The sequence below is a fragment of the Lepisosteus platostomus genome, chromosome 27, assembly GCF_059453375.1.
Source record: "Lepisosteus platostomus isolate fLepPlt1 chromosome 27, fLepPlt1.hap1, whole genome shotgun sequence".
In the NCBI taxonomy this organism is placed as follows: domain Eukaryota; kingdom Metazoa; phylum Chordata; class Actinopteri; order Semionotiformes; family Lepisosteidae; genus Lepisosteus; species Lepisosteus platostomus.
Window position 1 is genome coordinate 2,497,341 of NC_142637.1, and position 13,861 is coordinate 2,511,201.

General features: G+C 38.7%; 1 protein-coding gene and 1 long non-coding RNA gene across 8 annotated transcripts in view; one reads left to right on the plus strand and one right to left on the minus strand.

Moving 5' to 3' along the window:
- The window catches only part of nfic (nuclear factor I/C), a 221,889-nt gene extending 209,538 nt beyond the window's left edge, over positions 1–12,351 (plus strand). For all 7 annotated transcript variants that reach the window (XM_088622067.1, XM_088622072.1, XM_088622070.1 and 4 more), the window contains one exon: positions 227–12,351. In XM_088622067.1, coding sequence (XP_088478193.1) covers positions 227–247 — 21 coding nt within the window. In that variant the 3' untranslated portion in view covers positions 248–12,351. The remainder of the gene's footprint in view (positions 1–226) is intronic.
- LOC148638974 (uncharacterized) overlaps positions 1–13,861 on the minus strand; it is a 46,888-nt gene that overhangs the window by 11,750 nt on the left and 21,277 nt on the right. The gene's annotated exons all lie outside the window — the stretch shown is intronic.

Sequence of the window (13,861 nt, forward strand, 5' to 3'; positions counted from 1 at the left end):
CTAGTTAAGCACTGTACAATTAACAGTTTGTGTCAACTTTCCAAAGGTAGTGTTGCTTTTTGAAACAAGCCTGGGTCTAAAGAGTTAAACTATTCTTTATACTCAAGCCAGTCTGAGGGGCGAGTATAGGATGGAGAATATAATCCCTTTCTCAAGAGTAACAGGTTTCAGTAACAAAAACGTCAAAAATGTCTGTAATGAACTTTTTCTTTCTTCTCTTTTTCAGTCCTGGTATCTGGGCAACTGAATGCTAAGGATAATCCTTAGGGAATGGACACAGATTAGTGATTTTCGTGTGGAAAATTGTGAACGATGCAAGAGGGAAATCAATACATATATAAAGATGCTTCAACTCGCCTTCTGAAGGAAGAAGAGGAGGTGGGAGAGAAGACGATGGGGCAGAGTGAGGAGAAGTGGTGCAGAAACACTATCACCCCAGCAACATCTGCAGAGAAAGCACTTCTGTCACCTTTTCTCGGTAACATCGAAGGTGCAGCATTTGTCATATATGCAAAATAGTAATCCTTTATTTTCGTAAACTAAAACATTCTAACAGTCTTTCCAGCTTTTAGATGTTTCGGATTTTGTCCCTGTTTTTCGAAGAAAAAAATGACATGGTCTAGCCCAAATAGTGGAAAAAAATATTTTTTCATTAGGTTTCTCAGACAATCATATATACCTTTTTTTAAAGGGGAGATATTTATGGAATTGAACAATCATTGCCACTAGATTTGTCATATCACTGTTTCTTTATCACAGAGGAATTATGCACAAAAGCAGACCCACCAAAAAGCCACATGATAAACTGGATTTAAAGGAAGCTGTTCTGATTGGCCTAGGTTTGAACCTCTAATTACCTGCCTTCTGTAGAATAGCTGATGTCTATTGTTTCTATTGGTCATGTAAAATACAGACAACCCTCTATGGACCACTTAGGAGGAACGGGTTTATGAATGATGGGGTCTGTGAGTACAGATGACAGCTATAACTGGAATTCATCAATGAAGTTACAATACACGAAATGGATGGTTGACTCTTTTTATGTTTGTGTATTTCACACATCATAAAATGGCCAGCTCTCTTGCAGTCCAGCTTTGCCTCATGTGGTTTCTGGTGAACGCTAAGGTGCAGCCTTTTTACTTTTCCTCTGCCGAACCAAGACACTAAACCATACTCAAGTGAGGACAGGGCATGTTTGACGAAAGGCCAAGAAGTGGGTTTGTGTTTGAGGTCTGCACTGCCTGAAAGGTGGTGCTAATGAGCCATTATTAGGCTATTACATTTCTGACATCTTTAGAAAATTTACAAGCACTTAGCGACAACAGAATGAAGAAAGCACTGAATAAACAGTGTATGGTGAGATGTACCTCTGATATCAGGAGGTTTCACACTACTGTGGTCTCCCCTCTTCCACATGAAGTCCTTTGCCTCCCCAGATATAACAACATACAGTACTTCCTCAAGATGACTTTAACTCTTTGTAATGCACAGGTTCAAAGGCGAGAGACCATAGTGAGTGAGTTAAGCACCTTTAGATCTTCCACGTATTCAGGTCCCCCAGATGGATCCACTGTGAATACATGCAAACCCGCTTCTTTGAGTCCGACTGTGAGAGTGTCTGTTTCCAATTAGATAAATTTATCATTTAAGGCCAAATAATAACTTTCATTGACGTAGTTTACTACAAAAGAATGCTTTTAAAAAGTTACTTAAAAGTGGCAAATAGTAAAAAGTGGCAATTAAATACAGAGTTCCACGTTTGCGTTTCGTATCAAGCCCTTCAGTAGGATCTGGCCATTACTGTGCCTGTGTGTCCTTCTGAGTAATACACAGTGTGGTGAGAGGGTGGTTCTACATTCTGCCTTCCATCTCTCTGCATTGCTTGCACTTTGGCCCAGATCCTTGCCTCCTATCTGTGGAACAGGAACCCGAGTTTGACTGGCTCCCAGAACCTTTTCCCCATCAGTGTCATCTCTGTCCTCCCCTCTTCCCCTGAGAACGGCCAGGAGCTCCTAAAGATATGCAACTGTGATTGGAAAACTGGTGCATATCGACGCAAAGAGGACAGACTGTCACCCATCCCTGGTGGCATATCGAAACCAACAGAGACTTTTAAGTGCCATTTTCTGATTGCGATTATTGGAATTAAGTTGTAAATTGATTTTAATTCAAAACCCCAGTTTTGCTTAGATGGGGAATTTGACCGTGGAGATTTTTTTATATATTCCTCAAAGCTAAAATCACATCTTCTCATCAAAAGGACTAAATGAAGAGAAATGACTTTAGAAGAGTGCAGCACCACACTGTGTATTATAAAAGATGTTCAACACTGAAATTGGTTTTTATACAGTAGTTTGTAGAGAAAGCTATCCCTGACATTTGCTTGAGTATAATACCCAATTCAAAAGACTGATCTTTAAATAATGAATCAAACATTTTTTGAGAAAAATTCCAAGCATTGATATTTTAAGTATAATATTATCCTCACCCAATGTCATTTACTATTTCTTTCCCCACAATTAAACCCCTAGATCTTTGTAGAGTAATTAGTAGGCTAGAATTAGGGTTTATTTCGCATGATGACATAGCAAGAGAGTTTATACTTATACAGTTCTGTAACCGTGGTAAATGGCAAATGTTGCTGCAGTATTGGGTGTAGAAGAGAAAACTTTTCTTTTTTTGTGTATCTAGTTTAAATTTCATTGGAAATGAAAGGCATTGCACTACTATATAGTTAATTTTCTTCTTTAGCAGCTAAAATTCTCTTTTTTGCGTAATCATACAAAATGCTGCAAGTCAGAACTAGTATTAGGGGTTTATTTTAGTGACTAGTGTTTTTGTTTTCATTTGGTAGCAGGGTACATGACTTCTGAGTGTTGGCTTTCTTAAGCTATAGATATGATCAGAACTGTTGTTCATACCCCGTTTTGTTTCTTACGTTATAGATATGTTTCTTTGTGTATTTTGGAGTACTAGAGAAAAGCACCAGATTTGAAATTACATCCCTGAAGATGCCATGTATCTACACTGTCAATGTAGTCAAGAAATTCTGACACCCTGCTCAATGACATCTAGGAAACAGAATGACAGCCACTGAGGCAAGTGCAATCAGGAGTTACAATAAGATAGTCCTCTGACCCCCTGGACTGTAAACGCAGGGGTCAAATAAGTTTATTTTTCCTTGTTTTCGCAAAGCGATTTACTTTTAAAAAGTTTGTTGAAGCGTGCCCCTTTTTTCTTGTGCAGAGAAGAACACAGATGCCTTAGTCAATATTGTGATCTTGTTTTTTTTTTATTTTCCTCAGTGTTCTTGATTTGAGTGTCAGTGTTCCTTTCTTGTTAGTTGTTACCTTTGTGTGTTCATAACAAGACTGCATGTTGGGAAAAACAGATAGGAAAAAAAATTAAACCCAGGATAGAGATGTCAAAGCCTGTAATCGACGCTGGCGTCCAATCCTGGGTTAACTCTTGGTCATTGGGTTACCGTTTCGGTAGGCGATTGTGTGTGTTTGAGTGTGATGATGTATTGGCACACAGTCAGGACAGGAGGAGTGGGACTGGCAGTGGCCTCAGATGTCATGTGTGTGGTTTGGTTGGTGTGGATCAGGGGTACCAGCTGGTGGCTGAGTCAGTTGGCATTGCAACACTATTTAGGAAACTCCAGCTGTGGGATTAGTGTTAAAAACATCAGGGCTTAAGACTTATTTACCAAACCCAACCATAAGCCATGAAAAGTGCCTAAGACATTGCAAGAGTTTTTTTCTTCTTTTAACTTTTCTCTTTTTTAATACGTTTCACTTAGATTCAGGTTGGTGACAGGTGACAGAAAACAGGTGTAAGGCACAGCGATAAGAATCGGAAAAAGGTCTGGAGTACACTAGCCCCTAGCCCATACAACTTTTATATACTTTCTTTACACGGAAGTCTTTCAAGAAGACAATTTTAACTGTAAAGATAAGCAAAAAAAAAGGAAATAAATACAATTGAGCCCTGTACTTCTGCTATCAGCGCTTACATAATCAAACTGACATATCAAAGCAATATATATATATATGGCTTCAAATGAGTACAGTCCATGCACGCTGGTTATTTTTTATAACCTTGGGTACTGCTTTGCAAATTTAAAAAAATCAGTGACAACAGCTGCAGATTAAACCTGTATTTATTAATAGAATACAAACAGTGACTCATTTTAAAGGTGCTGATCCAAAATAAATATATATATTAATGCATGGTGCTTTTAAGAAGAAATCATGTGATTTAGCTCTACTTGTCAGCATACTGCTGATACAACTGCATGGCAGATTCTTTAGTTAGACCTTCAAATGCAGCCCCCTGCTCTTCTCCTGAAAACCCATTTAACAGAACACAGTTTGTGCAGATGGGTTGTTTTTTTCTGGGTTTTATTTTCAGTTCCCTATCGTTAAACTTTCTTCTACTTTGCACGATATTTTATATACCACATTATGTGCCTTGCCTTTGGTAAAATAATTCCTTTTTCCGTGTAATCAGTGTCACTGCACAAAAAAGACAAAAAAAAATGCTGCATGTGTGATTGCTTGTCATTAACTGAACAGAGGTTGCCATTTGTATAAAACAGAAAAAAACATTTAAAAAAAGATCAGAAAAAAGGGGTTTTTAAATTCATAGAATTTTGTAGTGGCACTTAACAGTATTGGGATGTTATTTCTGTTTTGTTTTTAAGTAGTTGTCTTGCCATTTTGGAATCATTGCCGCATTGTGATGTCACAAAATTATTTCCTGTTTTTTTAATTTCCTCCCCATATGTGTCTTCCAGCTTATATTATTGTAATAATATATGAAAATATGCAATACCAGTTTTGTCTTCAAAGATAGGTGTTTAGTTAAGATGAATCATTTTTTAACTATTTTTTTCCTTTACATGGACAGTTACTGCAGAATTAATAAAAAGAAATATTGTTAGTTGGTATTGACCAAAGTTAGTTCTGCTCGCTACACAACGAGAGGTCCGTCTCATTTATGAGAAACTAAGACAACAAGGAAGAAAAGGCTTGACGTTTTTTGTTCTGTTTGCCTTTTGTTTTCAAGTTCGAGGCTAGATAAAGATGAAAGTAGAAAAAGGGTCAATAGTGGAGACTTGGGGTGGGGAGGGCGGACTTTTTATGGAAAGGCTGTGAAGCACTGTGCTGGACAAAAAAAACATTGAAGGCTTTCTTTTTTTCTGTCCATTTTCCATCTTGCATTTTTTTCTGATTCTTCATTATTTCGGTTAAAGGCTGTCGAGATCTATTTGGCAAAGAACTTCACAGCTTGTGCTCGGGTGCCAAACGACATCTCTCTACCCTTGAGCTTTCCAAAGGAAGCATTTTGTCAATGGCCAAATATAGAGTTCAACCCTCTGCCCTGATTAAAAACAGCCCCAAGGTATTTACTGGTTTCAACTGGAAGACAGTTCAGATAAGCTGTACCAGTGGCACTTGTGTTGGCACTCCATTGTTTTTAAACATCACAGGCTTAGAGGAAGGCTGACTGGTTCTGAGGGTTCTGCTGGGTGAAGTGTACTGGAAGTTTTAAATGGTACCCATGTGGAAAGGGCACATGCTAAATTGTCAAGTCCCTCTTTTCAGAACTGAGGAAAACATCAAAATGACATACTTCTTAAGCCCCTTTTTTCAGTTTATCAAGATTTACCTGGTGAATGATAACTGGCACAAAACTCTGATGCGGGGTCATGAGACAAATTCTTTCACAAGAACGCAACCTCTTCTGTTTTAAGTGCACTATTACAGCCAGCCAAAGTGCTTCACAGCTCGCTGTCAGTCTTTATCGCTGACCTGGGCTGCTCGCGGGGAAGTCTTCGTTCCTTTGCTTTCATAGCTCCTTCAGATTGTACATAGAGAAAACAAAAAAAAAGAGAATAAAAAAGCAATAGTTTATGGGCATGCAAACAGCAGGGCAGCAGTCTTCAACGCTAATAACAGGAGAAAAATGTCAAGACATTTGGCTTGAGTGTGGGGGTTTGACTAGAGAGAAAATGAGTTCTGTTGGGCCCAAGAGTAGTGAACACTTGAGCACTACTTGGAAGATGTTGTGTGAGGGGGAAGGTAAACAGCGTGGCGCAACTCTGGTGCAGCTCCCATCTCATTCCTACCATGTGCAGTAAAGCTGCCTTGCAGGGGAGGGGAAAGGGTGGGGGAGGGGAGGGTTCTGTAATTTGTAAGATGTATAGTTTTGTTAAGTACCTAACCTACCCTGTTTGTAAGGTGAAAAAAATATAAAAAGTTTTAAAAAAAAGTTCCATTACACTGGCTTATAAAGAATGTTCAGCATTATGTACCATTTTTTAGATTATTTTCTTTGTGGAAAGAAGGCAATTTCTGCTTAAAACTTGCTCTCTTTCCACATTCCTATGCTCAAACTAAAATAAAAGACATACTTTTATGGTTTTGCATATTCCTATACTCGGCAGGTATAGGCTACTGGTGCCAGAGTAAATGTACATGGAGGCAAAAAAAAAAAAACTTTATTGTATGAAGAAACCATTACGTTCATCCTAAGGAAAGAAAAAAGACTTGCAGAAATTTTAAGGCATTTTATCTGAAAGCCGCGTTTTTTTAAATTAGAAGATAGGCTGTTCATTTGTGACCGCTTAGCATGATGGGAGTATAAAAAGGGTTTTGTGTACTTTTCATAGGGTCAGAAAAGACCGTGTGAACGTTTGTTATGCAATGTACAGTATTGTTTCTGCAATGGACAATGCAATGCTGGTAGCTAGGCTATATATATAAGTGTGTACTAATAACAAGGCAGAATAAGAGGTATTGTTTACATGCCTGTCTTAAGGCCTGGCACTGACAGTTTGCGTGCTCCATAGTGGCCCCTACTGAAAGCAGAGTGCCAAGGAAGGCATTCTCTTAGTCCATCAGCTCCATTCCCAAAAGAAAATGCTGCCATATCTCAGCAAGCAACTTTTATATTTGTTATACAGGACATGTGGTGGGGTAGGTTTTGCTAGTGGGCAGTTGAAGTGTTTTGAAGTGTATTGCTTCTGTGATTTTTTCATATATTGGTAGTTTTCTCATTATTTCAGTTAAAAAAAGAGTCCCAAGATTATGAATTATGTCCAAATCTTCCATTTTCTTTTAACATGGTGTTGCCCCCGTATTGTTTACAAATTTATCTGGGTTTTGCATAGAAGTATATAACCCGCCTTGCTAAACCACAGCTGTAGGAGCTGCTGTCTAAAATCCTGCTCCAGGATTTTGTGTAAAAAATTAATTCTCATTCCTCTTGAAATGCTTTCCTCTACATATCTTCCCACTACAAAATTTTGGCGCTGTACAGAATTCTGTTTGTTGTTACAGATAGATTCTGTCATTGTGTTGCCACTAACCTGGGAGCAGTTAGTGGAAGTGTCTCTGTTCCTTGCCATGCTTTTATAGTCCCATCAGGTCAATCATTAGTACTAGTTTGGCTTTGCTTCTGTCTTCCCGGGCACTTGGAATGTTGGACCAACAGATAACAATACTAGAAACACTAAAAATTAAAACATCTGAGGAAATGTCATAGCTCTGAAGAGGAAAAAGTAGCTTTCATTTCCATTTTCCCACTGATAGCCGATGGGTGGTGAACGTACTGGTGCACTCTGGCTGCTGTCGTGTCATCCAGGTGGGGCTGCCCACTGGTGGGGGTGGAGGGGAGTTCCCATTACCCATCAAGCAGTTTCAGTGGAGTGTGCAAAAAAGCGCTATTTAAGTGTCAGGACTTATGACATTATTGTGATATATAGATGGAAGGGATTTGTTGTTGTTTTTTTTTTTACTAAACAGGAGCAGTTCATGTGAGTATATGGCTAAGGTGATAAAGAAGCTCAATTGGCTTTATGTACCTGTGACTGCTCATGAGTAAACCCACTTCCTCAGCTCATGTCCTGTGAAAATTTGCACTGTTCCATATTTCCATCGTCTCTGTTCAGTCTGTTGTAACTTCAGCCAGGGGGCCTCTTTGGGGAGCAGTGTCGGCGCCAGGTGCCACAGCATTAGTGAAGCCAACACCATTATTAGGTCTACAGAGCAGGAGCCATTTCTCTTTTGTACTCGGATAAGTCAACAGACACAAAAGCAGGGTTTACAATAAACCTCTTCTAAAGTGGCTTTTGGGGATTACTGAAGTTACTCCTGGGGAGGTGAATTTATGCTTGTCCAATCCTTCTCCGATTGAGTTCATGCACAAATCTTTTTGGGATGAACCAGTATTCTGCGCATGAAAGTTAGGTGAATGCCTCTATGAGAGTATAGATCTATTTTTATGGAAAAATAAAGAGGATTTAAACAGTTTTTAGTGCTACAAAATAATTTTCTTATTTTCCGATTTGTCTAAACCATATTGCTTTGCATAAGCTAATGAGGAACTTCAGTTCCTTAAAAGGAGGTGGGTCAGCTACGCTTCCTGGGAATGCAGCCTACTGATTGGTAGGGTGTACTAGTCATTGGTACTTCATTGTACACACAATGTGCCTTGAAAGGAGACATCTTTAATTGAACTTAACAGCAAGGACTAAGTAACTTCAGGATCACTACTTGCCATTTTAAGATGTGCCAGTTGCTTCAGTTAGCCTGACGGGAATATGCAAATTCCATCACCAGATTTTTATGATCCATTTCAGAGTTCTTTCTTTTCTGTTTTGCGATCCATGAACTTTTTTTCCCACATCACAACACGAGATACTGAGGTCATGTACATCTCCACAGTTTTTTTTTGGCAGATTGCACTAGATAGACTGGTATTGATGTTTCATGTAACAAAACTTCACCTGAGATGTGCATCTCTGGAAATAGCTTCAAAATTTTACTGCAGGAGAGCAAGGCGAAGAGAGAAACAAAACAGCTGTTTTAAATGTATTTTAATTTTTAATTTTCTTTCGTAGTGTTAAGTAGCATGTATCTACTCTACATGGGTAGCCAGTCTCTTTTTACAGCCTGAGAATAAGGCTAGATGAATTTAATTGTAGATATTCTGATTTTTTTTACTCATTATCAGACTGGGCTGATGGAGATTCTCTATCAATCCTGGACAATCACGGCCATCTTTGCTTTGCCTTGTGTGCATGACAGGGGCTGCTGCTGTGTGCTCTGTCTTGCAGACGGTGGACTATGATGGTGGTTCCGGCAATTCCAAATGTCTGTCCTTGTAGGAAAAAGAAAACACTTTTTCAGTTTCAAAAAGTTTTAAAATACCACTCTGCTCTGTTTGCAGCTGGTTGACAAAGCAATGCAAATGTTATTTTTCAGTGTGCATTTCTGCATTCCTAAGGAAAACCTGTCTGTGGTGGGTCCGTAGGCTTCTGGGCATACTGATCTGGTTCACATCTGAAGAGCTACTAAATTAGACTCACAGCTTCAGTTTTCGTGCATGTGTATGACCAGAGGTTTCTGTATTTTAGGAACTAAAAGGGGGCAAATCCAGCAGGGGAGCTTTTGGGTTTTGCCTACAGACATATTATACAGTACATCAGTCCTCTTATTTTGTCAATGCATGTTGAGTCACCTAAAAAGAAGCTGTGGATGTCTAACCTGATGTTTGACCGACTTACTTTATGCTGTTCGCAAAAAGGAGGATGATGAACATCAGACATCATAGGACAAACCCAGAGCCAAGTCATGTTTTCCATTTTTTTTTTCAGTTAATACCCAGACTGTTTTCCTTGACTTTTCAAACCAGATTAAGTTGTATTTAAATAGTTCTTTCAGAACACGAGTTTCTTTTAAGACACAGATTCAGGGTCATGGTGTTACCTTAAGCAAGGGCTAAACAGGCTGCCCAGACAGTCTCCATGTGTCTCCCTCATGGAGGCCTTCCTTCAGCTTTAAAACCAGCTGCAGGTGACATTTTTAAGCAAACTCCATAGGCAGATGCACAGAGAAGGTTGTGTGGATGGATTGAGGGCAGGGGCTGGAACATGCTTGAAAACTGTGGAGCAAACCAGACAAAGCTGTGCAGGAAAAGCTTTGTGCTGGGATGTTGCTTATTAAACAGCGAAGGAAAAAACAGTTTTATAGAGGGAAGCCCAGGTCACAGACAAGTTGTGGATGCAAAGTCCTGAGAGCTTGAGTTATGAACGATGCATTTTACTCAAGTAAGGCCTGATGCCAAAGGCCTTGCATCCTGTACAAGCTGATATCAGAACTTTGCACATTTTTTTCTTTGTTGTTCTGGTGCTCTTGGTGCTACTGGGGAGATCTTTTTACAGGGTAATTGTCACAGGGGCAACTATCTAAACTTTACAAAAGCCCATTCTTTTGAATTTTAAATTCCACATTCTGAAAGTAGTGTTATTATATACAGGACCTACTGGTTAAAATTTCTCTTACTTTCAGGTGTAGTTTGAGTCTGAGCTGCCTCACAACTACTTTGAAAGCAGGGATAATATTTGGATAGTTAAAGGAAAAATAAGGTAAGAAAGTCCCTTGTAAAATAAGATGGTGAAAGGATCTGACTGCTGTGTTGTGTACTAATGTGGATCTCCTTCTAAAAGCAGTTCTGCAAAAAAAGGAACAGATATCAAAGTTCTAACATTTAACTCCACAACAGGGTTGATATTTCTAATGAAACACTTGAAAATCCCAACTGAAAATGAAAAAAAAAATTTAAGACCATTTCCCCCTATATCTCATTTTTAACTGGATTAGGGGCCCCTGTTCACAATTGACCCTGTTGTCATAGCAACCCCCATTAAGCACAGGTTTGCTGCACTGAGAGCAGCCCACACCTCACAGCTAAGGTTGGGTTTAAAGCCGGCATCTGGTAGAGTTTGTGCTGATAGCTTCATGGAATGCTGTTGTATGCAGAAGACGTTTTTTTTTTCAATAAGCCAGCAGGAAAAATAAAATATTTAAAGAAATACCAAAAATTATTTCAATAAGCAGTGCCTGTCATTTTACCGCTGGTTCCTTTTCTATGTATTGCTCTTTCTATATATATTATACTATATATATATATTCAGTCTGATAATACCGGAGTCATGTTTAGTTTGCTGGCCTGTGGGCTGTTCAGGGTTTTCTACCCTCCTGATACCTTTTCACACTGATCACTCTGCCCTGTGAACCTGTATTGTCATGATATGGTTAACAAACACAAGGCAAGTCTTCTGTTTCTGTGAAGGCTGCAGTCTTTTACTGCTTGACAATTTTAATTTGGAAAAAAACTATATATATACAGTATGTAGTCCAACTTGCAACAGGGAAAGGAATATGCTTTTAGAGGTATCTTTCATTTCCTAAAACAAATTATTACATCCACCTGATTTGGAATAGTCAGTTGTATGTTTTAGCTTGCTGCTACAAACCCTGTGACCACACAGGGGGGAGAACTAGGAACTTAAGGCAGACGCTCGTCTTTGAACACGTCACTTGTAGCACAGCCCCTAGTGGCAGCTGGCGTGCCCTTCCCCAACAGCGCTGCAAGCCTGCAAGCTCCCGAGATGAAGCAGGGTCCCTGTGTTGCGAAGGGACGATGAATTCCAACTTTTCTTTTCAGGAGGGATTTTCTTCTCTACTAATTCACAAAAAGAAAAGTCTTTACTTCCTACAGGGGGCTTGGGAGTACACTTATTTAACAAAAGACTATTAAAACTGATCTGTTAAAACCTATTTAAACCAGGTCACGTGTACATTAACCTATCATGACAATGCTTGTGTTTTAATATTTTTTTAAGAAAGGAACGAAAAGCATGCTGTTTTAATTTCTCTTTGCTTTGGAGAATGTTTATAAAGTTTGGAAAAAAGATGGAAAGTTTTGAGGTGTTTCTCTGAGGACACACTGCTGCAGTGTTAATTTTTAAGGGTTTTTCTCATTATACTTCACAAATATTACCATAGTAGTTTATCATTTATTGCTTGCTTGCTGCACAGACACACTACACACCAGGAAAGAGCATGTGGCGGTTTAGTTGTCCCAGTTCAGCAAAACACAAACCGGAAACCCATAGCTGGCTATAATGTACATGGTTCATGACAACATTTTGCAAGGATTTTTCTGTTTTTTTCCTTTTTTGAGTTGCAGGAAAAACAAAGATGTCAGCAACTGAAAAAGTGTTTTAGTAATCAGTCTAAAGAAAACTGCAGCTGCACCTTTTAATTGCAGCCTTTTTCTTGTCGGGCAACAAAATGCCTTTCCTCAGAACTAAATTACCACGTGTTTTCAACTGGTGTGGCAAAAAAAAAACCGCTTTGACAATATTTGATTATATCATTGTATTCAGCCATTACTGTTAGCATATGCTCATAACTACATACAATTACTGGAAGTGAGTATGTTTCCCTATGCAAAAAAATGTATAAAAAAATAAACAAGCTATGCTACAACTCAGAATCTCAAGTGTGCTTGTGGTCTTTCTACCAAGAATATTTACCAAGAACATTTACTGTAAACTGTTTTTTTATTTCAATATTAATTGTGCCCGTAGTCAAGAAGCAATTTAAAATAGTAGTTAAATTCCCCTATATATAAGACTTAGCACCAGCTCTGGCCAAAACAGAGTTGGTTTTTTTTCCTATTTAAACATGCATGAAATACATTTTCTGATAAATATACAAATCTTGCACTTTAATACGGTTCATTCACTCCTGAGACTTTGTCAGTGTGCACTGAAGAATCAGAAATACAATCACAAGCACCAACACAAACAGTCACAGCTCTGATTCAAGGCTAGATGGTTAAAAGTTTAACCTACAGTACGAACCATTTCTATAACTGTAGGCAAAGACATGCACAATGTTTTGTCAACACTATATTTTTAAACATTAGGGAGACCATGTAATAAAAATCCAAAACAGAATCATTAGTCTCATTACACCATAGTCTTTGAAATGGATATACTAGCTGCAAACCCGTGTCCCCAAATAATAATATATTAATAACATAACCCATGTTGTGCATCCAGTAAATTTCTCCTTTCTCTGTTAAAACTAGCCTTGACAATGCAATGTTCTACCAATACCGTGGAGTGTTTTCCTTACAATATTACAATCTATGAACCCTCCAATTTTCACAGCACCACAAATGTCAACTTGTGCAGAGCAGGCAGTTCTAGACCTTTTTGTACAGTCACAACAGTGAGTCTTCAAAAATCTTAAGATATTTTTACTCAATACCATTTTATTTATTTTCAAGCTTTCCTTAAGAATACAATAATCCAGTGTTCAGTTTTCAGTCATGGTTCTGGGGGTACACCTGTACTAATTTGTGACCTTATCTACTCCTGCTTGCTGGTTTCGACTTTTGTCTACACTCAGTCCTTAGTTTCAAAACTTCCCCAGTTAAACTACATCGTTACCAATAGCTTCAGCACACAGAATTTCATGATTAACTTGCTAAATTAAGAATGTGCTCCATTATTTCTGACTAAACAGTTCTTATAATAGGTGATTAATTGATGATCAACAGACACTGTATCGGACACTGTATGTAATGTTTTTTTCTTCTGCTCACACTGGACTTGAGCAGAAAGGAAAGGCACTCTGGGTTTATACTCATTACAAATCGTATTCAGCTTTTATAAGAAATGAAAGAAAATGTTTTAAAGAGAAGACGCAAACAGGAAATGAGCCTGTGATGAAAAACTTGTTGGAAGCAAAAAGCCAGAAGACATCAGGGTGACCCAGGACGAGAACGGAGAAGCACTGCACTGGGTCGTTTTGAAACCCAGGCCACGGTGCTGAAAAAGCCCAAACAAGCAAGCAGATCAATTACTGGCAGCACTTAACACGGGTGATTAAGGACCTAGTGGAACAAAAACTAGCAGACAAAGGGGGGAGCTCCAGGATAAGGACTGGGTAACTGTGCTAAACAGAAGAGTTCTCCGTCCCCTACACACTACAGC